The following is a 25,152-nucleotide window of genomic DNA, read 5'->3' as shown; positions in this document are numbered from 1 at the left end:
CGGAAGAAAAAGAAAGGAAAACAAATGATTTCCAAATGCTACTTCTTGTTAATGTCTGCTTAACTGGATCATCACCTGAAATCAACCTCGAAATATGCGGCACCTGTCCCGACAACCTACAGTGCCATTTCCATCTCCCAGAACTATGGCAATGAAGTATTCTGGATGGACCCTCTTGTTTCTACATGGAAAGCTGAGTCAAACCTCATTATGTTCTACTGATCAGTACTGTGTATAAACTATTAGGTCTTAGGAAACAGTGCTCATGCCTTGTTGCATGCTGTTATGAAGACGATCGCAGCCAAGCATATCCAGGTAGTCTCTTTGGCAACTACTTCTGCACTGTCTCGCATGCATCATGCAGATCTGGTTAACACCCCTTGCTCGTGCATTCATGTGCTCTGCTCTGCAGAACCTTGTGGGCATGCATGCCATTGATGATACCAACTCTTGATCCAAACCTGTCGATCTACTTTGAAAGAGAGAACAGTGCGCAACATGGGAATACTTTGTCAATCTACTTAGAGAGAGAGAGAGAGAGAGAGAAATCTCTGAGTCTCTAAAGTTAGAAGCAGCCATTGGTATCATAGTTTATGCTCCGTCCCCTCCGTTTGATCTTTCTCGGGAGGAAGGGAAGGTCTTCACCTGCCACTATCTCTTTCTCTTCACACGCACAAAGTGGGACCCAACCAGCGTGTCTTCCATCACCATGTCGCATGGGACTTCCTCTCCACGTGCCACGCCCTCCTCGACAGGTGTGGTGCACGTACATGTCCTGGCCTTGCTTCAAACTCACACCTCTCTCTCTCTCTAACGCAATGGTTGACTCCCACTGTATCAGCACAGAGACAGCAATGGACAAATGCCGACACAAATAGAGACTTCAGTGGTAAAAGTAGGAAGAGGAGAATAGGTTATTATTTCAGAACAGAATCGTCCACCTCTCAAAAGGATACGAGAGACAGTAACCACATATCAATCCATCCTTGTCCCAAGCCATCATCTTGCATTCCAGTCCGGAGAACAGCTTCTTCTTCTTCTTCTTCCTTCTCTTGTTTGGTGTTTTGGATCATCTGTGAGGCTTCGCATGGATGCTAACCAGTGGCATCAGGTAAAGTTAGCTCGAGACTTGATGAGTACTTTACTTTCTTTGGATCTATCTGTCTATTGTTCTTAATTTCCCTGATGGAGTGGAGTGGATCTGCTGTGTTTCTCTTTTGGTTTGAGGCTTGAGATCGATCTAGTTCTTCTCTTTCTTACGTTGGTACGCTTTAGGAGATCATCTTTCATTCTCTCTCTCTCTCTCTCCCTCTATCTCACATCTTTTACTTTGGCCTTGAGCTTTTAATCCCATCACCCCCACTCCTTTTGCTCTTGAAAGCAGCGAAGGCCTTTCTTTTTCCTTCTCCCTTTTTCCCTGTCTTCTCGCTTTCTTTTTATCGTATGCAATAAAGCAGTGAGACATGAAAACTGTTGCTTTGCTTTTCTCTCCATCAAGCCTTTTCATCTTCTTTATCTTGTAAGCTTCTTTTTGGTGACTTTGTTCCTTAGAGGCATGTCTAAGTAGCTACATATGATGATCTGATATATGTGTCTGTTTTAAGTCTGTCTGCTCCTCCTCCTCCTCCTCTCTCTTTCTCTCTCTCTCTCTAATTGAGTTCCTCCATATGGGGATTTGGCGTTGTTGTTGCTCTCCAGGGCATAGGGCTGGCGAAGCCCATGGAGGCTCAGTTTGCTTCCTCCACGACTGAAGCCACCACTTCAACTAGCAGGTGCACCACTACCAGGCCACAGGTGACGGAGAGGAGGCCAAGGCCACACAAGGAGAAGGTCCTCAACTGCCCTAGGTGCAACTCCACCAACACCAAGTTCTGCTACTACAACAACTACAGCCTCACCCAACCCAGGTACTTCTGCAAGAGCTGCAGGAGGTATTGGACCGATGGTGGAACGCTCAGGAACGTCCCTGTGGGTGGTGGATCAAGAAAGAACAAGAGAAACTTCGTCTCCTCTGCCGCCACCAACTCTTCCTCCTCTTCCCCCATCATAGCACCCACAGCCACTGCCTCAACTTCCAGAAAGTTGCATGCTGATCTCATCCCTCCATACATCTCGCTCTCCGCCAGCTCCGAAGCTCCAAAGTTCCACGAGGGGCAGGACCTCAACTTGGCCTTCCGCCAACAGGACCTCCCTGAGTACAACTACCCCAACCTAGAAAGCAGCAGTGCCATCAACAACACATATTTCTCTGCCATGGAACTACTCAAGAGTGAGATGACCGCAAGAGGCCTCGGGCCTTTCATGCCGATGACAGAGTACCCGACGGGATTCGCACTGCAAGAATTCAGGCCTCCTACTCTTAGTTTTCCTTTGGATGGAATCGGCGGCAGGGCTGGATACGGGAGCTTGCCGGTGGTTGAGGAGAGCGCTGGTGGTAAGCTGCCGTTTCCTCTCGAGGACCTGAAGCCGGTAGTCCCATCAAACAGTGTTGCGGACCAGTTTGAGCAGAATAGGGGACAAGGTGGTGATCCTCCAGGGTTTTGGAATGGTATCATTGGATGAGGAGGCTCACAGTCGATAGAAGTATGTTTTTGCTCATCCAAATTAATTCTTGATGGCGATGTTGGATCACTCTGTTTGCATCTGCTCAGACCTAACATAAGACAGATGAAACCTAAGTCTCTTCTCTTCGATTCCAATTATTTTTCCTTCACTTCTTTTAGCTGTTCTATATGTGAAGCTTCATTTTATGTTGGCTTCAACAGGTTCTCTTAACAAGTAGAAGACTCTGATTGTGTGGTGATGGAAAGACCCCTTTTTCTTTTTCCTTCGATCTTCTTTACTGCAGGGCAAAAAAAATGAAAAAGGAAAAAAACAGCTATATATGTAAGCATACAGATTGCCTGATTAAGAAACAAGAAATGGAGTTCATGTGATGTTTGATAACACCATTGCCAAGTTTGTATGCACTGTGGAGTACTACTTACTGCAATGAATACAAAGCACTGGATGAAGTATTTATGTGATATTTCATGAGTTTTATTCCACCTTCTGCTTCTGTTCTTAACTTGTTATCTAGCAGGCCTGAGAAGTGATTCTGGCAATCTCAACTAGGATTCTCCTACCATACAAGTACAAAAAGGAGCTTGCAGGGCATTAGATCTTGGTAATGCAGCAGCAGCAGGTACATCCTCCACTTCAACTCCATACTACTTCTCCTTGATGACTCGAGAAAGCAAAAGCATGGTGGAAGAATGGCTTGCATTGGAGGAAAGCTGGGAACCAGTTCATCTGCCCAGCCCCAGCAAAAAGCTTCTGACCTAATGATTCCTTCACCCACTATACCTCACATTCAAACTGTTCCCGTGTGTGATCGCACTCCTCAACCTACCTTTCTATTTAAACGTCTTTTCCCCCATACATTGATCCCCCTTCTCGTGGTAGGGTCCCCATGAACATTCCTCTAGGGATGAGAGCCGAAGAATGATGGTTTCCCACAACTTGCTGCTAATTGCCTTATCTAAACTGGTCAAAGTTATTGTACATTGCCGTCGTTTCATTGTAACATCTTTCAACTTGATTCTAACTATAATCCCTCCATGAGTTAATAGCTCAAAACACAGGAGAGGCCGGAAGAGACATCTCATTCAAGATCATATCTTGATACATCTGGAGCTCTGATACTTCTCGAGCAGCCAAAGACACACACACACACATATATATATATATATATATATATATATATATATATATATATATATATATATCTCAGCGGTAAGCGCAAATAAATCTGATGATGATTGCCTAATCAATTTCACCTTGATAGATTCATCTGCAGTTAACTAGACAGCGTTCTTCTGCATAATGACCACGAAATTGAGGATCTAATGTTGTGGGTAATGACAGCATTTAAACTAGTTGGAGGAGAGGACAGGTTTTGGGTATCTGTCAAAGAGAAGACTCAGAAATTTCCTACATAGCCCAATTCTTGACGACCATGCTGTGAATAACTCGTTTTGTTTCTATCGTTTCTCAGCTTTTCTAATTCCATCTTGTCTTTCCCATCTCTGTCAATGTCTATCACTTGCCTTTGATTGCTAGTGAAGTCTGAATTCCTTGTTTCTGCTTCATGATTCTAAATCTGCTGTCCGCGTCATTAAATGTGTTCTGCATTGGAAATTCATTAGAATAATAGTATGTGAGCCACGCATTAGCTAAAAATGACTGATACTTTTGTTTATAGTTGGCTGGTTTAGTGGGACACTACTCTGCTGCTGCCGGTATTCTGCCTTCTTCTTAGTTGGCCTGCAAGGATGAACACACGGATGTCAATACGCATAATTATATCGCCTACACAAACGGGATGCAATCACTTTTAGTTAACTACTTTCTAAAATTTATATTTGCATCCATATAATCACAAAAGTAAAATATTTAAATTTATTTTTCTTTGACCCAATGATAAAGTGATATGTTTGACGAAGATAAGATGGTAAAAGGTTATAACGATGAGGGAGAGAAAGCGAAGGACGATAGTAAGAACATTAAGGATATCCAGGGTATACATGAGCACCTCACATATGGAAATGAAGAGATTGAAGAGGATAGTGAATTAAGGATATCCAGGATATACATGAGCACCTCACATATGGAGATGAAGAGATTGAAGAGGATAGTGATGGCATTCTCCTAAACCTCGATCACGGATGAATGACAGTGGTTGAAGAGGGAGGTGCATATCTCTGAGTCCTACTTTTGGTAGGTGAGAGATCTTTGTGATAGCTTCGGTATCAGACTTTGATTCTATGACGATAAAATGCTGATGCAAATGTAGAACGATGAACGAGTCATTTGACAACTGCATCAGCATCGACATCGAACAAAATCATCATCCGCCACCCCTGATGCTATCTACCACCACTAATTAGAACGTTAAAATTATCTTTTTACTTTTTATTTTCATGTTTTCATCAATAAAACTAACGGTAAATGAATCCAGATATTTAACTTTTATAACTATAGAAATGTCAATATATCTTTTTAAAATATAATTATCAACCTACTAAATGTCACTACCAATGTTTCTTTGTGCATTTGACGGGTTAACTGAAGATGTAGACAATAGAGCAAACACAACAATCCAAAGAGAGGCTAATTGGAAAAGGAATTGCACAACCTTCAAATTATTGTGAAAATACTGCAAAATATATAATACCAGTAGGCCAGCATTAGTTGCATCATTTCTCAGCGGGTGATCTGATGATGCGAGTCCGTGGATCTCTAGTCCAGAAGGTCTCGAAGCCTTAGAGTACAGATGTAATACATCTCTAGTCCACTGCCTGAATCAAATCATACCACTAATTGAAAACTTCCAGCTACATAGATGAACATTCTGTTGACACATAATAAAAAGAAGATAAGATCCAATTTTGTCTGAAAATTTGGAAGAGACAAACTGCTGTCACAATCAATAATTAAGCTGTTTTACAAAATACTCAATTGCCAGAAAAGCGTAAAGGATATTCTTACTAGTATGTAAACATACAAATACCTTAGTTATAAACCTATGGGACACATTAAAAAGGATTGCAGGCCACCATTATGATTCAAAATTATTATTACACAAATATTGAAATGCCAAACAGTAAAAGACTTGATTATAAAAGTATGAGAATTCAAGCACCATCGATCTCACGGTGAGATGGAATCAGAATTTTTTTCCCATATGCAATTGCTTCAAATAGGACAATCAACCGGTTATGATGCCAGCAAGAATATCGCTCTTTCCTCTCGCAAAAATGGTGTAGACTAGGCGGATTGCATCTAGCCATCCGTACAGAGACTCCCATGTATCAGCAATCTGGTACAATAGTAAATGAGACATTATAAATTTTGAACCCTCGATAGAAATTGATCTGATTCACAAGCGATCACAAGCACCAAAAAATCAATGCTGTCAAAGTTTACACTGACAATACAGCAGGTGCCAATTTCTAGCCAACGCTAAGTATTCATAAGAGAGATTTGCCCAAAAACTTAAATGCCTAGTTAACATGTTCTTGTTGGCTGAGTTTAAAGACCTGAAACCATGGAGCAATGCAACCTAAAGAGTCTAGGGGGAAGTACTACCAGGTGCCAATTTCTAGCCAAGGCCAAGTATTCATAAGAGAGATTTGCCCAAGAACATAAATGTCTGGTTGACATGTTCTTGTTGGTTGAGTTTAAAGACCTGAAACCATGGAGCAATGTGACCTAAGGAGTCTAGGAGTAAGTACTAGCAGGTGCCAATTTCTAGCCAAGGCTTAAGTATTCATATGAGAGATTTGCCCAAGAACATAAATGTCTAGTTGACATGTTCTTGTTGGTGAGTTTAAAGACCTGAAACCATGGAGCAATGCGACCTCAAGAATCTAGGAGGAAATACTGGTAAAGGGAGTAGCACCGATCCTAAAGAAAAAATCAAACCAATAAGCCAATGTAACACAAAGGCAAAGGATGAGAAAATTAAATGTGAAAAGCAACCAATAATTTCTTCCCTTGACATGCCGGGATGTGGGGCACTCACCAAGTAAATTGGGCCATTAATTGTGTCAATGCAAAGGCCAGCACCTCCTGGTAGAGTAAGGTCAGCACAGGCTGAGACAGAAACAATGTCACGGATATCAACTTTAACGAGTGATTTATCAATCGGCGGGGATCCTCGTGACCTTCCAGGAGGACTTTGTGATAGATGCTTGTCAACCCTACTTACCTGGTAAAGGTAAGATTTGAGATATTGTTGTTAGGATCAAGAAATATATTTCACCAAATCTATCCTGAGCTGCTACTTAAAAGTAGAAATATTCACAATAAAGAAAAGAAATATTTTTCTTGAACTCATTCATAGACAAGCGGCTATAGTAATTGAATGAAGCAGCCTTTTTTCAGTACATAATATCATTTGCCCATAAATTATCAGTAGTCTATCAACTACACCTTTCAGCTCAGCAAGCAACAAAGTTCTAAATAGTTAAATCATATTCTTGTGGAACCTATGGATTTGCATTTACAGGAATAATGGCAATGAGTACAAATATAAATTCTCTCTCTATCTTAACGCACCAAAAACATAAGATTGCTATGGCATTCAGAAAATTTTTACTAGATAATCCTTTGAGATCATCAGGTGATGAAGGTTACACATGTTTCTCTGATCATATGCAGAAATCAATTTGGTCTTACAGACAAATTGGTGTAGATGCTAGCATTTAAAATATTCTTTTCTCTTCTAAATGGCACATCAAAATATAATTATTTTGCTCATGGATATGCTGGAAAAGGTGGATCAACATCCATGACAGAAGAACCAAACTCAACTGAAGAGATCATGACATAAGTCGATCATTCCTTCCAAATAGGAGTACTAGGAAAGCCCATGAGGGGATGGCATCTTCTCTAGTGACATAGAGATCATTTTCAACAGGAAAAACATAGCAAAATTTACTCATGTAGAATTTTGATAAAAGGATTTTTTTATGGGCTTATGAGGCATGGTAGTTTAATGGAAGAATAGAATCAACAGGGGGAACTAATGGAAGTGTGAGACATAATAAAAAGAACATGAAGGACAAAAAAAATTCGAGCAAAAGAAAATAGTGGATTGTTTAGTATTTCCTAGAAGAAATAGTGCAAAATTATCCTGGTCTAGCAATATTGCTGGCAGATATTAAGATGGTTACTTCCTATGACTTTAGGTAAACAGTTGCCTTCGTTTTTGATACAGAAACAACTTAAACCAACAACAAGTTTTAAAGATACGGTGACAAAAACAAATTACTCTAATTAATCTTGGAATAAGCAAGAAAACCTATATTATCATCATCTCTTTATTTAGAACAATGCCTTGCAACCTGACCTGCTGAAGTCCCTCATGATTCAAAACAAACTGGGACCTTTGCCAATCTTTATGAGGCGCAATTGGAATATGTGCAGGTTGTGCAGTTAAATAACCAACTTTGAAGTAAGGTAAAGGAAGCTGTCAAGAAGAAAAATAACAAACATCAATAAACAGTGACATCAATGATAAATCCAACAACTATCTTATGCTATGTCAATTTCTCATATAACAATAGAGCAGCATATCAATGATGATAATAACCCCATACAGGATTATAGGATATTAAATTTAACGATTTCATATATGCACTATGACTAGCAAGCTATGTACACAAAACTAACTATTAAATTAGCAAAATGAAATTGCTTCCCAACAGGTGCAAACGAATATTGAAAAGCATGTAACAATATTTAAAGTGACAAGCAAACTAAAATGATAATTATTAATTTGCAGAAGGTTGAAAAATAAGAATTTTTTACCTTTTATGGACTATACATTTGAATTATAAGTCTAACTGAAGGTATCAATATTCTTCCTTGTCTAGTGCTACTTAAATCATCACAACAGAACAAAATTTAAATTTATGTAGTTGACTTTAATTTGACCCACTTTGTTGATGTTCACCCAAGCTTTGTAAAGGATAGGAAAACCAAAGGATTCTCTACATTCAAACCACCTCCACCTAAGAAACATAAAAAATAATTCCTTTAATTACCTCCCTCAAAGTTGATCTTCATTCTCTAAATAAGATTACTTATTACGTTCTTGTCTCTAATTTCAAGAGTTTCTTCAGATGCAATAAAATAACATATCTGAAATTGGTTGACAGGGACTCTGATTACAGAGCTTTGGTTTATAGACTGTATCCATAGAATCAAGCCAAAACTTAGAGTTCACTGGTCAAAGATCAAAATAGAATGGTAACAGTAATGTGGAGAAATTATTATCTCTTTGAAGCTCTTCTTGTCACTTGTGTACTTGTACAAAAGGTTCCAAGGGATATTTTAAATGGATTATTCAAAATATATAATTTTTTTTATGAATACCCTAATGATTTAAAAAGGCGCTCGGGCGAGGCGAGGTGAGGCGAGGCCCGAGCGCCTCGCTTCATTTCCAGGTGGCGTGCTTCAAAGAGGTGCCGCCTAGGCGCTCGCCCGAGCCTAGGCGCCGAGCGCTTCGGGCGAGCGCCTGGGTTAAACCAGGCGACCGAACCAGCGGTTTAAGTCTGGTTCGGTCTCCGGTGCTTTAGTTGGTTCAATCGAACCAACTAAAGCACCGATATCAGCACGACTTCCCCAACCCTAACCCTGCTCGTCGTTCACGCTGCTTGCTACCGCAGTCGCTGTTGTCGCTCGCCGCTGCTCACTTTTACCGCTGCCGCTGCTCGCTGCTGTCACTACCTCTGTCGCCGCTCTCGCTCCTGCCGCTCGCTGCTACCGCTGCCACTGTCATCGCTCGCCATTGCCGCTATCGCTACCGCTCCCGCTTTTCTCAGCACCCTCGGTCTTCCCTTACACTCTTCTCTTCTCTTTCGCTTCTCCTCTTTCGAAATCGAAAGTATACTGTTAACAGTATACTGTTAACTGTATCTTAATTTAATAGCATATTTTTATTTAAAATTTTAAATAATTATATTTATTAATTCTATTATATATTTTTATATTTTAACGTCTCACTTCGCTCGGGCGAGCGCCTAGCGCCACGGATGTTTTTGGACCGTGGCGCCTTTTGGTGCCTAGTGCTTTTTAAATCACTGGAATACCCCACTAAAGTTGGATTGCTTGCTCTTTATATTGTTCATTCTTTTTCATGTATATTTTCGTTCAAATATGTCCACACAATCTGATATTTGGAAGGGTATTCATGAAAGTATGTTAATTTAAGATTTAATTATGATAGTGCAGAAGAATATCTACCACATTGACAACTTAAAGAGGATTTCTGTGAAATTATGAGTGAGCAGATGCACAGGCATCTAACTTTCTGAAAATATGAATTTTGTGGAACAGAAGCCAAAATAGAATGTTTTCAACTTGTTCTTCAGTAAATGGAAGAATGTTTTAAATAAATTGAGTCTTGGTGTAATTCAGCTGAAGTTTATGCTATTTGAAATAAAAAATAACTGTTTACAAACAAAGATCAAGTTTAATGTTATTCTATGTTACCCTGAAATTTTTGCCTGTTTCGTGTACACACCCAGTCACTTGGACATTGTTCTACTAGTATCCAAGAAGCAAACAAAGACTACCACAAAATAACCACATGGGTCCATGCAACTTAGATCACAGTATGAGAACTGTTCTACTATAAAATTCTGCAACTCTCAGTGCCAACAATACACTTCGAGAAGGCATTCACGCGACAGGTTGACAATAGTTCAGAGCCTGGATTCAAGTATTGGACTGTGCCACCCAGCACAGAAAAAAAACTATCATAGTGAGTAAATTCTACCTAAAATACACCTGTTTGGCTAATAAAAAAGGAATCTTTAAACGGTCCTTTAGCAACCAAGAACAAGGGTTTGGAAAAAGCCCTTGAGCTATTTTGGTTAAGAATCATATCATTCCATTAAAGCAGCCAACTGCTGCAGGTCGTGCTGCCAAGATTTAACACCTTGATTTGAGTAGACAAAAATAGAGATTTCTAGATATTTATATGACCTCAAAATCTAGCTAGCATACAAATGCATTGGCTACAGCAATAAATCATCTTGGGTGTATTACATGTTACAGCACGATATCCATTAATGGCAAGGCACAACATTCTTGTTCAACAGGGCATTAATTCCAACAACAAAATCAATCATTACAATTTCAGCAGAAGAAAACTGACAGGTAACAGTTAATAGTTGAGCCTCCAGAGGTAAATTTTATAGATGAGCACACTTCTGCCATCAGAGGTATTTTATAAAATTTTATGAAAAACTGACAATGTTAATTTGCTAGTTTCTAATGCTGTTACTAGTTAATATCAGTTAATCTAACATATAATAACTGACAATTTAACAATATTGTGGGAAAAAAACAACTGACCATTGAACGAACTAGTCTCAAGGCACTGTGATAAACCTGCATGACAGTGAGGGGATCAAAGTTAATCAAATATACATTCTTCAACTAACACTCTAGAATAAATCATAATAACATTGATTTCATAAAATGTCACAGAGATGGAAAATTAGTTACAATCAAAAAGTGCCTTGCAGAATCTCGAAGTGATGCACAAAGATGCATGGCATGCACATATGGGCTTTATGAAACTTTTGGAGAAATCATTGAAATGAATGCAGATTGCAAGGGACAATACCAGCCACTACAAACCAAGGAAAATCACAGAGATGAGAAAAGAACTGTGGAAAGAATGCCATGGTGAAATGTTTGAACCCTAAACCAATAGTTAGTAATTTGATAAAGGATCATGATAATCAGAGATTCAGAAATCAAAAACAAAAATGCAACAAGCTGTAATACTCTCTAATGCTCCCCTTAAAGATATGTTGAAACATATATGAAATGTTCTCAGCTATAGATATACAACAATGGAACAACTTAACAAACACAGGCAGAGATTTGGTTGATTACAACACAAGAACTGACTAAAGATGAAGTTGTGAAGGAACTCCACATATCAACGTCAATAGCAAAACAGAAAGCATAGTCAAATGGTTAAAGTAACATGACTCTAGGAAGTAGACGCATTGAAGAAGCTTGAAATTGGAAACATGTGTTCCTGAGCAAGGATTAATCTTAAATCTTCATGACTTGAAATAATAAGTCAAGAAATTGATGGGAATCAGAAGGCAGAGGTATACCGAGTAATTGGGTTTTAAAGCATGAGCAGCTGCAATATATATGGCTGACTGACTATAAAGCTCATCAGGAGAGACTTCTTTCGCATTGATGGGTCTTCCAGATCTAAAAGTGTCCTCAGCTAAGCCATACTACAATAAAGAACAGAGATATGATCAGATTCATTCACCTTTCAATATTCCGTAGGCAGAGAATTAATAGTAAAGTATACTATTTTCCCTTTGGTAGGAAATTTGTCACCAAGTGTTGCAAAAGAAAAATATGGAATATAGCAGTAAGAAGTAAGGACTAACCAAAACTGTCCCAAGGTTGTAAATTGCTCGATGAAAATCAAATTGTAGTTGGATGGCTGCACGGAACTACAAGATATCTTAATTATTAACTCATCATAACTAAAGCAAGAAAAGAAAATACCTGAACTGTGTGTAGCCATGAATTCTAAAAAGAATATCATGTCTAGCAATATATGCCAATGCTTCATGGTGTTACCTTACTTATTGCTGTTTTTATAATAGTCTGCTTCTCCCGTACAGGAACTATTGCACCAAGTTCCTGCAACATTATTTTGTAAACAGGCATCAATTTAATAATCTTAATAACATAAGAAACCAGCATAAATTACTTCTAAAAGAAGTTATGGTAAGAAATACAAATCACAGTACCTGCAGAGCAAGCCCCCAGTTGTTAAGGGCCTACAATAAAAAAAAAAAGGAAAATTAAAGATGATACCTCTTGTGCTTTAAATAACTAGTAGTTGATAAGCACTCCAACAATTAAGAGTAAAAACACTTGAATAAAGATCCTGAATTTTGCCAAATTTTGATGGAAAATATGTTAATCAGAAAAAAGTGAAATATTGAAGAGAATAAAGATAAATTGGAAATAAACACATAACTGCATAGAACTGTGACCACCAGAAAGCAGTATTATGACACTTTACACTGAAGCATTTCCTAGACAACAATAGAAAGGTTGCTGAAAACTGAAAAAATCACATTCTGAACAAGGAATCAAATATTGGTTTGCACCAGACATACCTATTGGCTACAGTGGACCAAGCTATCGCCACTATATAGAACATCATCTACCAGCCAGTATGTGAAACCTGATCACATTTAGCCAATTGCCACATCGAAAAGAGCTTTGTTTGGCTCAAATGTTATGTGACAATAGTTTTAGATCTCACAAGCCAAACTGAAGGTGAACACGAAGAGGCAGTTGGTCGGAGGTCCAACTTTAGACATTTTGTTTAGCATGATGTATCCTGATGTATGTAATATCACTCATAGAACAAAAACTCCGATTTGAGAACATTCAAGTCATCAGCAATAGCACAACAAGATAACTGACTTTGAATCGACCAGAACTGATTTCTTGTCCTATCCACAGAATGTTGTTTTGTAGTCCATTGAAAAAATGGTGCCCCAAACAAAGTCAAAAAATATAATCATCCTGCAACAATTCTTTCTATATTTGTCCAGAATACTTCAAGCTAGTTCAAGCTATGGGTTGCAAAACCGACCAGTTCAGTATGGTTCAACCACTATTTACTGGTCTGAGTGCTAATTAATTCACAAAGCAACTAAAATCGGGCGATCTAGTTTGGTTCTCTAATATGCATAATATTTTTTTTCCTTTTAATCCTGTGCTGGGGCTTGGACGCAACTCCTTGTGACGATAGCCACCACTGTGACTTCTCTCCATCCGTTGCCACCAGCAGGCCTGCTGCCTGCATGTCTGCTGATGCTTGCATGTCCACCACCCGCTCCAGTAGACCTCCTCCACCTTCCTCTTTCTTCTTCCTCTTCTTCCTTTCTTCTTCCTCCTCTTCTCTCCCTCTCGTAACAGTATCATGGTACGTAGCGGTGTAGCTAAATGCCAACTACCAACATTTTTTTAAAAATAAATGCTCTCCTGTGAGTGGAGCTAAATGAAGCCAAATGTCTGCATCAGTCAATTTGACCAGGTTGGCTAAGTATCTTATCATGTAAGGTTGTCAGAAGTACAGTCAGCAAGTGAAGATAATGAACAGATGAAACAAAAGACAAGATTTGATGACTGCTTTTAAACTTCAGCATGATCCATCAAAACTTCTAATAGATCCTAGAATATTTTTGGTCTCCAGAGGTAGCCCAGTGCATGTTACCACCAATGCAGGATCTAAGGAAGATCAGAATATATAACCTTATGGCTGCAAGTACAGAGGTTTCTGTGACTCGCACACTAAAACTTGGATCATAAAGGAACAACCTAATCTTCATACAAAGGTTCTTTCCCTTGTAACGTACCAACTGCATTGGGATCAATAGACAAAACAAAATTAGGATAACTGTTAACAAGCTAAGCAGGAAGGCTCATGATGAAACAGAAAAGCAATATTGGCAGGTAGTACGAGCATAGATGAAAATAAATAAATAAAGGAATAATGTAAGGATATAGCAGACCTGTGGGCTGTTCCAGTTAAGCTGAACAGCTTTCTCATATTTTTTTGTTGCCTATAGAACAGAAGATTTTGATGTTACTACAGCTGCCATTAAACTTCAAAAGTACAACAGTGGGAAGGAAATTCTAAGAAAACAATGTCGAAGAAAACGTTAGAAAAATTGTGAAGTTAGTAGCTATGAGAAATCCAATGACAATTACTTGTCCCTACATAGTTGCATCTGCTTGGAATTATCTTTCCTTTAGGCTATGCATCTTTCAATTTGTGCAAAGTGGCAAGTAGATTCACACCAAGGAATGACATGGACCATAGAAAATCCTGATGAATCAAACAATGGATGAGATGATAATTTGGGAACCTTTAGCCAGCTTTGGCAAAAGGACATTGTGATTGTGACCTATATCTCATTTCTCAGAAGCTTCCAGCTTACACAAGGCAAGCAAACAAGTCATTGCTCATGATCCCCAATCCGTTGTTCGTTTCACATAAGAAAATTCGCAACAAAATCCATCTAATTTCTTCAGCATATTAAAATGATCTTCAATTAAACTTGCAACAATTAAATTTTTGGAAGAAAAGATTAGAAAAACAATTTCACCTTAAACAATATAACCCATGGAAACAACAGTTTAAGAGGAAGGAAAGGATAGCAAATAACCAAACAAATTCTCTAGGAGGAACAGGAGAAGCCACAGCTGTTTGCAACAAGGAAAACAAGTCTTTAAGTCACATGTTTTGCAGATTCATTCATTTAATCAGTTTTTTCTTTGACATCCAAGAGAGTAAAATCCCATGAGACAATATAACTGTTTAATGTATAAATGTCAGACTAACTTCTCAATGGTGTTTGGGCAACACAAACGATGATCTTCACATTGTGTTTCGGCATAACTGTTTAATGTATAAATGTCAGACTGTCCACAAAGCTGTAAAGAGAGTGAAGGATTAAAATCTGACCATTGTTTAGCTATGGGATTTAAACCTCTATTGAATGAAAAACTTCAAAATCATTTGGAAAGCTAAAAGAAACAACATAGAGGTTTAAAAATACCAGACTAGTTAAGTTTTACCTGTTGCCATAATTCTTCAGCCTCCTTGGTACGCCCACGCATCTTAGCACGATCGGATATAGCAATAGCCCAATTATAATATGCCTAAAGAAGAGCAGTATACAATCAAAGCATGGTAAGCTACTTGCTGCTATATAAAGATCATATACAAAGCTGAACTTAATAAAAATTTCACAAAAAAATAAAGGTGAAATACCCGGATAAGGTGCAAATGTCTTCAAAATTTAACAAGTACATGGGAATTCCTTAAGTAACAAGTCCCAATAAGGTAGTAAGGGTCATAGAAGTACAAAACAAACAAATAAATGATACCCTAAGAAGAACATAATCAGGTGATTTAGGTCGTTACTCGATACGTTCATCGAATTTAAGCATGAATGTACAGGGAGACAAGAGGGCCATTGGTACCCACCCCCTCCCACCAAACAACAATATCAGGTATAATAGAAACAATATGGCTGGCACATGCTGCTTTTTATTTTAATTTTTTAACCAAAAGAAATTATCTTATGCAAGCCCTTCATTATTTCCCTATGAGAAAAGTGGTACATATTACCTTCCACGAGAAAGTTTTACGTATCATAGCATACAGGGAGCACAGCTGCATACTTACTAGTCCAGAATCTAAAGAGAAGGAATCCTAATTTTCTTAAATCTTTTGACAAACCATTTCAGTCATTGAACCACAACTGACTTGAATTTCAGCTAGGTAATGGCTGATCTTTGAACCCACTCCACTTAAAATATTAAAACAGTGCTTTCTGCCAATGGTACAGTCCCCAGTGTTCTTGCAATACAAGTTGTGTTAGTCTCCTACAGCAAAGGATATCATAAGCCAAACAAATATCATCAAAGCAGAAGCCCAAAGCATGGTGAGTATTGTTAATGGCCCCAGGAACACGTTTACTTTTCTTTCCCCTTCCTCCTTTTTCTCCCTTCCTCTTTTTAACTGCATTTTCCTGGCATATCCGTGTCAGTCTGACACTGTACCATACCACATCATAAATCCATCTATTGGCCAACATGTTGATGTGTAACAATAATGTGATCCTTGACCATAAACACATGGCATATCCTTAACATAAAAAACATATACTGATAGACTAGAAAAACAACAAAAAAAAGTCTTCCAACACAAGCATGAACTTGAATTGTTAATGCATTCATTACATAGAAATATACTTTTAATATATTGAAGTAGCAGTCTACCAAGAAGTGGTGAGGAAAATAATTCATATAGGAAATAGGAACAGAACTGTAACAGACCTAGATGTGTGAAACAAAATTTTTAATAAGTATTTTCATGATATAAATGAACTTCATATCAAATTTCTTGGTATGTTTAGTCTTACAATGCTGCATGCCATACACCAAACATTATAGAGAATAGCTAAGCAGATAATAAAGGTCACTTTAATCACTAGTCGCAAGGTTTCATCGGGCATCTTATTCCCAACAAAGCACTTAAACACATTGGAGTGGTGATACCAGAAAAGAGGTGGGTGGCGATCGACGATTGGGCAACAACGCTAAGTGAGAAGATCAAGAGGGGACTTTATTTAAATTATACATACATATATTTCTTTTAAGATCTGACACCGCTGCCTGAAATGGGATGGTCCGCATACTAGCACATCCAACCTGGGAAATACCAGTCGGGATGGACCGGTCTAGGCAAATTGAGTTCCATGCTTACAATGCACTGTCACTTTTTGTTGCACCTCTCTCACCAAAATATGTTATACGCATAAATATATTGTCATAGCTGCAAAAAAGTATACAGAGATTCTTCTGCAAAACTTTTTCATTTCGTTGGCATCAAAGTTGCATGCTATCTGACCACAGTATTATTGCACAAAATCAAGAATCAGAACACAACAGAATAGCATTTTTCCTGACATACATTTGCAGTATTTCAGTGTAGTGGAGCTACAATAACTAGCATGAAGATACTCACATCATAAAGAGTAGGACAATGCCGTGTGGCTTCCTCATACTTTTTGCAAGCCTCCTCAAGTAAGGCATCTTTAGAAGAAACAGAATCTGGGCCAACGTTGTCAGCGCTCTCCTGCATTTGATCATAAGATATGCAAAAAAAGCAAATAACTAAATTAAGAGATTGCTTTCATATTTTCCACATGGTTAAAAAGAAGAAAAATATCATAGTAGCTTCCATGTTCTTGACTGATAAGGTAATTGGAAATCTTTTACACACCACATTTTGCTTATCATGTTCATACCTCTGATTTGTAACAAGAAAAATAAAGATTCAATGAAATTAGCACCACAGAACTTAATCACTCAGAATTTACAAGAGAATTAGAAAGTAGTTGTCATGCACAATGATTTGGGCATTCAAGACAAACTTCACTAACATGTAACAACAAGTTGACTTCCCAAAGAGTAATGTGTTGTCAATGCTACTTTTGTGACATGCTAGTATCTCAATTATATGGAGTTGGACATGGATATTGCCTGCCCTTGAGCTTTGTTTAAGGACCTTTAGGCAGTATAAGTACATTGATCTGCTAAGCATAAAAAAAATATTAGGCTTGAAGATGACAAAAATCATACCTGGAGAACCAATGCCCAGTTGTACAATGCATCATGGTCTTCTGGATTGCTCTCAATTGCACTAACATACCTACAAAAGTTACAAAGAAGCCATTGATATACAAGAAAACATCTTCAGGCATCAGTACAAGCATGCCCATTTTCCATTTTACATAATGCATATTGGAATTAAGTTGTAAGGGATCATATCAAAGTAAGAACAAAGCTATCATAAAACAACAATTAAACCACTGCAGGGTCTACAGAGGCCAGGCTGTTGCAGACTTAATGCCCACTTATGGAGATGTTACTTATTTACATGATTCAGAACCATGAATAACTAATGCAATTAGCAAGGCAATATGTATCGCAACAGCATGCAGCAAAAAATAGTTTTAACCAAGGTTCGCAATACCGTATCGTACCGGAGTTTCGATCTGGGCTCGGTACCGGTACGGTACGGTATACCGCTCAGTACACCCAGGTGTACCGAGCGGTATACTCAGGCGCGCCGAGCACTGTAGCAGTGCTACAGTGCTACAATGTCGGAACGGTAACATATGGTCCGCGTACCGAAAGTCTGTCGGACCGGTACTGCAAACCATGGTTTTAACTAGCATATACTCCAGCCAACAGCATACTGATTTAATTACAATAATACCAACAGTTAAAAAGTCTAAAAAAAGTGAAAAAAGAAGAATGATAAATTAATGAGAAATATTCTTTGCTATCATCATCCTGTTAAGAGACAGGAGAACAGGATGAAGTATTACTACAACAAATATATCAAATTAATAAAAAATGTGCAGAAGATTTTACATTATAAGAAAAGTTCAAAGTCCTTCGAAACAAAAGAAAATGACCATTGGATATACAACTTACTTTTTAGCTGCATACAAAAGTATCCGTTGTCGAGAGCGACCTTCCTCATCAACACCAGTTACTTTATTGATTAAATCCATTGAAATGTCATTCTGGCTGTAACAGGAGTGATAAGAAGATTATAATCTCATCTCACTCATTGCATCAGTTTTTCCTTCAAAAAGAGATATTCAGTAGTAATAGCATCTGCCATCTAAATGATGCACTGAAGTAGACAAGATATCCAAATGCATGAATTTTCATTTCAAGAAACATAAAGCATTAAGCATCTAAAACTCTAAGATCATGATCTATGCGAGAAAAAGAATAAAAGATGATAACTGAGATTAGGTAGAGAAAGATTAACCAATAGATAATAAGTTTTTGTTCTTGTTTATGAAAAAGAATCTTTTGGAGAGTTGTACCACAAAATTAAGCTGCCATCAAGGGGAAATGCATGCATTTAATAACTGACCATATACTGCATTACTATTCTAAAACATAATGTTTTAAGAATTAGCAAAATTATAAAAATGAGGAGAAATTTAAAAGATATAAAGAATCTAAAAAAGAGGCTAAAAAGCAGTTAGTATGACAAGATATAAAGCTTATGATAATTTTGATAATAAATTAGGCACTAAACATGGTAAAAAGATATATTGGATTACTAAAGATAGGAAAAGAAAGTGTAAGGATTAAGGTAATATTAGGTGCATTGAAGACGAAGATCAAAGAATACTTGTTATTAATAACGAAATTAAGGAAAGATGATGAAATTATTTTTATAAATTATTTAATGAATATTCCACACAGAACTTAGATTTAACGATAAATAATAGTGGTAGAATTAAGAATCATAAATTTGTTTGTAAAATTAGAGTTAGTGAAGTAAAAAATACACTAAAAAAGATAAAAATAGTTAAGAGTGTGAGACATGATGGTATCCCTATTGAGGTATGAAAAAGTTTAGAAGACAAGAGAGTAGCTTGGTTAACTGGTTTATTTAAAAAATTCATGAGATTCAGAAAAATGTAATGAATGGAGAAAGAATTTCTTAGTGTCAGTTTACAAGAACAAGGGTGACACATAAAATTATTCAAATTATAGATTATTAAAATCATGAGTCATACTATGAAACCTTGGGAAATAGTTATTGAAAATAGAATAAGATTTGAAACAAATATATCTGAAAATTAATTTGGTCTTATGCCTGGAAGATATATAAACAAAGATTTAAGTGGTCTAAATTTGACTAAACATATGATTTTTTACAGATCTCAATGACGGCAAAAGATCCATGTAGCTGACATCAAACAATTGGGACTTATGATCTTGTTGTTGTTGTTGTACACTGCAGTACTTTTACATGGAACAGTCATCATATACATCAAATATCATGCGCATATATCACATATCAAGGACATCTGGTTTGATGTTATTTTATAAAATAAATTGTTATGTGAAACATATATAGCATATTTTTTTAACAGTTTTTAATCATAGTTGGACAAACATTTCTATAAGAATGGATCAGCTACCTCCATAACTATATCAGAAAAGATTTTTTGAACACTCTAAGAGTCACTCACAATGCCACAGGCTGTCTGATCCAACTTTTGGCATCGTAAGTGAAATCTCAGACCACATAACCAAGGTCTGGGACCTCTTAGCATTTGTAAGTCTAGTTGATGTTCTGTCCCCTATTATTCCCCACTATTCTTTTCATTTTCTTCCTAATTGCCATTGCGAGGATCCAGCTCCTCACCTAGTCTAGGTGATTTTATTTACTATCTTAATCAACCTGATCAAGATTCTTAGACTTTAATAGCCAAAGCAAGTTAATATCATAGAGAAAACCAGCCTCATCAAGTTGTGTGTTCGTTGATGGTAAAGATTCCTTCACATTCTTGCATTTCAAAACTGCATTTGAAAATTGCATTTCAGTAGTTTTTCCATAAAAACTTTTAGAATTAAAAATTCAACTCATGCCTTTGACTCTGATTTCTTAATCCTTGTTTGTAATAGCATCATGCACAGTATCTAAGATGGAAAAATTATATGTATGGGAAAAATGCAAATGACATTCAACACAATGTTTAGACTCACAAAACCATTAAACTTCTTGATGAAATATAGTATCATGCAATTGTGTGATATAATTATTGTACTGTGCTGCAAAATTATTACATGTATTTCCAACAGTGATGAAAAAAAAATACAAGTAAAACTGCCCAATTGCCCTCAAGAAAAGCATTAAACACCAATTATAGAAATCACATTATGATTCAAGTGACAAGTGCTATGAGCTAAGATCTACAGAGGCCTGTCCAGATCAAGACACTGCGAAGAGAATCAAAGGAGCACAAACCTAAAAGAGGACCTCCCAGCAAAGCTATTCCTCTGAGCATCGCTACCATCATCTTTTGTCGGATCCATCGACCAAGATCTGTCATCCTTCCCCCCAGCAGCCTCCTTCTCTTCTTCCTTGAGTTCGTCCAGAAGCTCCCGCATCGTGAACTTGCGGATCCCGCTGCCGTTTGAAGCGTCGGCTTCCACACAGGGCGAGGGTTCCCTCTCATCTCCCTCCACCTCGATCACGCCTTCCTTGACATCCAACGTCGGTTCTATCTCGCCTTCTTTGGCCTCGCACGGCGGTCCGATCTCGCGCCCCTTGGCATCCAACGTTAGCTCGATCTCGCTTCCTTTGGCTTCGACCGGGGAATTGGATCCAGCATCGACTTCATTCGGGAGATCGGAGATGTCGTCCTTCTTGTGCTCCGCCTCCTCCATTGACGGGATCGAACGGATTAAGGTGTACTCTCTCTTGTTACAGAGGGGGCAAAAAGCGCAGTTCAAATGGCGACACTCGAGGACTGTTATTTTCCCACTTAAGCCTTCCAATAAATATATCTGTTATATCATTTATAAGTATTCTGCCGTAACGTATGAGAACACTATCGGGCATACCATTCTTTTAAGTATTCTACAGCCTCCCAATAAATAACTGAGGCACTCGGCATTCTTGTTAGCGATCAAACCCCCAATATTTCTCACCAATCATGAAGCGAGTATAAGTTTGGGTAACGAAAATGGTCGATAAACATTGTTCTGTAATGCCCGTGCCCGATAACCGATCTCGTAGCCACCGTGAGGAAACAAGGAGACGTCATAAGTTTGACATCGAACACCATGTAAACCTGCGATTCTGAGGCGGAGAAATTGGATTCCCGAGCGACGTAGCAGCGATCCCGTTCTGGGGACTTGGAAGTAGGTGGGATGTGGGCGCTAATTTTTTTTCTCTCTTGAATGATTTCTACTCTGTTTGTGTCGTTTGCTACAAAATGGTTTTATTGGTTTGCAGATTGGGATCGGATTTTTAGCCAGTAAATGGCCGACTCCAAGATCTATCATTGCGAGGAGGTCTCCAACCACAACGTCATTAAAATCGCTGGTTCGTCATTTCCGGAAGGCCCTGCCTTATCTTTGGTTTTTGTTTTCATTTTTCTTTTGCTACTGGATCTTGTCCTCTATCTGTTTGTTTATTTGCTTTTATGAATCTATTAGCTTTAGGTAAGATTTAGCAACTAGCATGTAGGCTATAAGTTGCTTGCTTGTGATATGCGAGAAAGGAGAAATTGTGATGTAAAAATAGGGACTTGTTTAAGATTAAGTACTGTTAATGCACTCTATATTGGTTGGTGCATTGCTGCATAAGTGTGAGCATCATGTACACCATTTATTGTAATAGAAATTTCTTCCAATATAGATATTAAGAAACTACGAGGAGAACTGGCAATTAGTCAACGGTTTTTTGCGAATGAGGCTAGAAGTAGGTAAGACTCATTCTTCATTGAAACTCTAGTGAAGCAAAGGTTTGTTCAAAAAATCTTTTTTTATTGTGGTAATTAAGTCATAAAAATATGCACTCTTATAAGAATATCCTTTATGAACTAACTATCAATAATATAATGATCAACAATATTGTACTCCTAAAATGCACAAAGGGGAATAGATATTGTAGACATTTTATGGGACTGAATAACAATTTTTAGTCTCTCAACAAATGTTCATCTCAAAACAAATGTGTTGTACACTTAGGTTATTTTTTGGAGTTCATAACATTTTTGGGTTTATTTTAGAACGCTATAATATCTGGTAACAAAACCATCTCCTATCAAATGTTTGTACGTAGATAATATTGGAGTTATTTCATTTTCTTTGGTAAAATGTATAACTTTCATTAGTTGTCCAACAAAATTTTGATTGTATAAGAAATTGAGTATTTGCTTATGTTTTTCTCGTTGTTTTTTTGTCAACTTCTATAAGCAAGGTACATATCAAGTTGTAAGCTGATGAAAGATAAATTTATATCTGGACCTGATTGTTTAAGTCATAAGTTCAACTTTTTCTTCTTAAAACTTTCATTCACTAAGCTTCAAAACTATCTGTGCAGCTTAAGGATCAGCTGCATCCCAAAAAGGGAGAGTACAATGATATCTGCCAAAACTTGCAAATCTATGAGCAACAAAATGACTCCCCAAGTTTAACTGGTTTCATATAGGTGAAAGCTGTAACAAAATGGAGCTAGCTGGCTGGCTTCTGAAGCTGCAGAAATTACAGAGTGATGATCAAGACTCCTTGTTCTTTATGATTGTAAGGATGTTGGGCTTAAATGCATCCACTGGTCATATCAGATTGCATATTGAGCTGTTATTGGCTTGCAGATACTTTCTGACCAGGATCCAGCGAATCCAGCTGAACATTTTGGGTTTTGTTAACTTATATGTGTAGCAAATTTTGGCCTTAACAACCTCCAAGATGTGATAGTCTATTCTAACTCCATACCTTTTAAAGAAGTTATATGTAGATATCCAGTGCACTAAGAATGATTGACACATGTACTAACATTAAAGATGTTTGCCGCATTTTCTAAAACTGTTTGCTGATACCCAATGCATAGTGGTCCTTGCAGGTTTATGATGTTAATCCGATTTATGGACAAGCATCCCGGTGGCAATGAGGTTTTGCTGGCGGCAACTGGTAAGAATTTGTTTGTTGTTTTCTTTTTTACCCTTGACTTTGCAAGTTGCTGCTGTTAAGTAGTCTCTTGTGTTGGATGTTTTTTTTCTGCTTTTAATGAAAAAAATTGATCAGGCAGAACTCCAAAGTTCATGGTCTTCTTATGTATCCTGTACCGAGTAAAATTCTCAAAAGGAAACTCTATGCAGGAAAAGATGCCACCGATGATTTAGAAGACATAGGTCATAGTACTTTGGCGGGGGATATGATGATCAAGCATTACATCGGTGAGGTAGATTCTTCAACTGTTGCGGCAAAACGCAACTCCGTACCACCTCAGCAAGAAGCCTACAATGCAGATAAAGGTTCAGACTTTGTGATCAAAATATTGCAGTTCCTTGTGCCCATATTGATATTGGGCTTGGTCTTCACTGTCCAACAAACACCTCACCAAAGTAGATTTAGGATTTTTTTTGACATTGTGAAACATTGTCTTCTGCAAACTTTTCAAAATTGTTGATTTGAAAAAATTGGAAGCAGTTAAAGTTTATGAGGATGCTAATCTGTCCAGGTAATTGCTTGCTTGTGCTTGTTGGTTAAGATCTGTCAACTTAATTCTTCACTCTGTTTGTTTGAAGGAATTGCCGCAAGGTATATATGCTTACTGAGAACATTAATATATTTGATTCTCAAGGGAGGAAATACACACAAAATTCCAGATATAATTATCAATAAAGTTCATTGTGCCATGTGAACCACTGATCTGATGATGCACTGTAACCACAAACATAATCAACAAAATGATCGTAATCTATGCGATAAACCGTAACGTCTTGATCATTTGGAATTTGTTGCATTAATTTTTTTACCATGAATTTTACATAAAATAATATTTAGTTAAATTGAAAGCGTCCCCGTCTTTGCACAGTTCCTTTATTATTTTCTTCACTAATTGTCTTAATTGATTCATCTTGTGATCTTGACTTGCATATCTATTATGGTAATGCAAAAATAATATGATGTTTTAATAATAATTGATACGAGAAATATTCATCGACGACTAGAGCTTGAAACATCAGTAGACAGACGTGTGATTAAAAAAATAAAAAACATAATAAAGTGACACATCAGTAAGAATCAAAATAACAAATATTTCTTGAATATTTTTTATTTGTAGAATATTTCCCTAAATAGTTACTATTATGGTGATCTAACTAACTAATCAGTTCAACTTCCTCGTCAATATTTTGGAGAAAATTATTGTCTTAGACAAAAAAAAAAAGGAAAATTGATAAATAAAAAGAAATATTTTTACTAACATCCAATATCACTCTTTTTCTAAGAATATTTTAAATATTTTAAGAAATCTATAATAATAAGTTAAAACTAAGAAGTTTCATAATCAAAACCCCAAACTAAAAGCTTTTTTCTTCCACAAATCACCAAAGAAAAAGTGTACAATTTTTTTTTGTGAGTAATCAAAATAAACTTTTAACTTTTAATAGTTATGGAAGGATTTCG

General features: G+C 37.3%; 2 protein-coding genes and 1 long non-coding RNA gene across 4 annotated transcripts; 2 read left to right on the top strand and 1 right to left on the bottom strand.

Moving 5' to 3' along the window:
* Window positions 1-946: 946 nt before the first annotated feature.
* On the top strand, window positions 947-3,028 carry LOC135611108 (dof zinc finger protein 1-like). Its single transcript, XM_065106429.1, has 2 exons — window positions 947-1,111; window positions 1,699-3,028. The coding sequence occupies exons 1-2, from the start codon at window positions 1,088-1,090 to the stop codon at window positions 2,560-2,562; spliced, it is 888 nt and encodes a 295-aa protein (XP_064962501.1). The 5' UTR covers window positions 947-1,087; the 3' UTR covers window positions 2,563-3,028.
* Window positions 3,029-5,403: 2,375 nt separating this feature from the next.
* Window positions 5,404-21,507, bottom strand: LOC135611106 (protein HLB1-like). Its single transcript, XM_065106427.1, has 14 exons — window positions 20,981-21,507; window positions 18,634-18,729; window positions 17,773-17,842; window positions 17,156-17,266; window positions 15,199-15,282; window positions 14,130-14,180; window positions 12,348-12,377; window positions 12,175-12,237; window positions 11,979-12,044; window positions 11,688-11,816; window positions 10,909-10,944; window positions 7,895-8,014; window positions 6,566-6,751; window positions 5,404-5,860 (listed from the first exon to the last, which is right to left on the bottom strand). The coding sequence occupies exons 1-14, from the start codon at window positions 21,400-21,402 to the stop codon at window positions 5,750-5,752; spliced, it is 1,575 nt and encodes a 524-aa protein (XP_064962499.1). The 5' UTR covers window positions 21,403-21,507; the 3' UTR covers window positions 5,404-5,749.
* Window positions 21,508-21,723: 216 nt separating this feature from the next.
* Window positions 21,724-24,193, top strand: LOC135611107 (uncharacterized). Of its 2 annotated transcripts, none has more exons than XR_010486436.1 (5): window positions 21,724-21,879; window positions 21,974-22,063; window positions 23,066-23,265; window positions 23,573-23,652; window positions 23,841-24,193. It is a non-coding gene; the product is annotated as an uncharacterized LOC135611107 (long non-coding RNA). The 2 variants fall into 2 exon arrangements; XR_010486435.1 differs by having other exon boundaries at window positions 21,725-21,883.
* The last annotated feature ends 959 nt before the right edge of the window (window positions 24,194-25,152 follow it).

The sequence above is a fragment of the Musa acuminata genome, chromosome BXJ2-4, assembly GCF_036884655.1.
Source record: "Musa acuminata AAA Group cultivar baxijiao chromosome BXJ2-4, Cavendish_Baxijiao_AAA, whole genome shotgun sequence".
NCBI classification, from domain to species: Eukaryota; Viridiplantae; Streptophyta; class Magnoliopsida; order Zingiberales; family Musaceae; genus Musa; species Musa acuminata.
This window is presented reverse-complemented; position numbering and strand designations above follow the sequence as displayed.

Coding starts and splice junctions, on each gene's coding strand:
- LOC135611108 (XM_065106429.1), top strand. CDS start 1,088: ATGGATGCTAACCAGTGGCATCAG. Junction 1,112..1,698: donor ATGCTAACCAGTGGCATCAG/GTAAAGTTAGCT, acceptor GTTGCTCTCCAG/GGCATAGGGCTGGCGAAGCC.
- LOC135611106 (XM_065106427.1), bottom strand. CDS start 21,402: ATGGAGGAGGCGGAGCACAAGAAGGACGACATCTCCGATCTCCCGAAT. Junction 11,817..11,978: donor ACAACCTTGGGACAGTTTTG/GTTAGTCCTTAC, acceptor TCTTTATTGTAG/TATGGCTTAGCTGAGGACAC. Junction 5,861..6,565: donor TTAATGGCCCAATTTACTTG/GTGAGTGCCCCA, acceptor CTATTGTACCAG/ATTGCTGATACATGGGAGTC.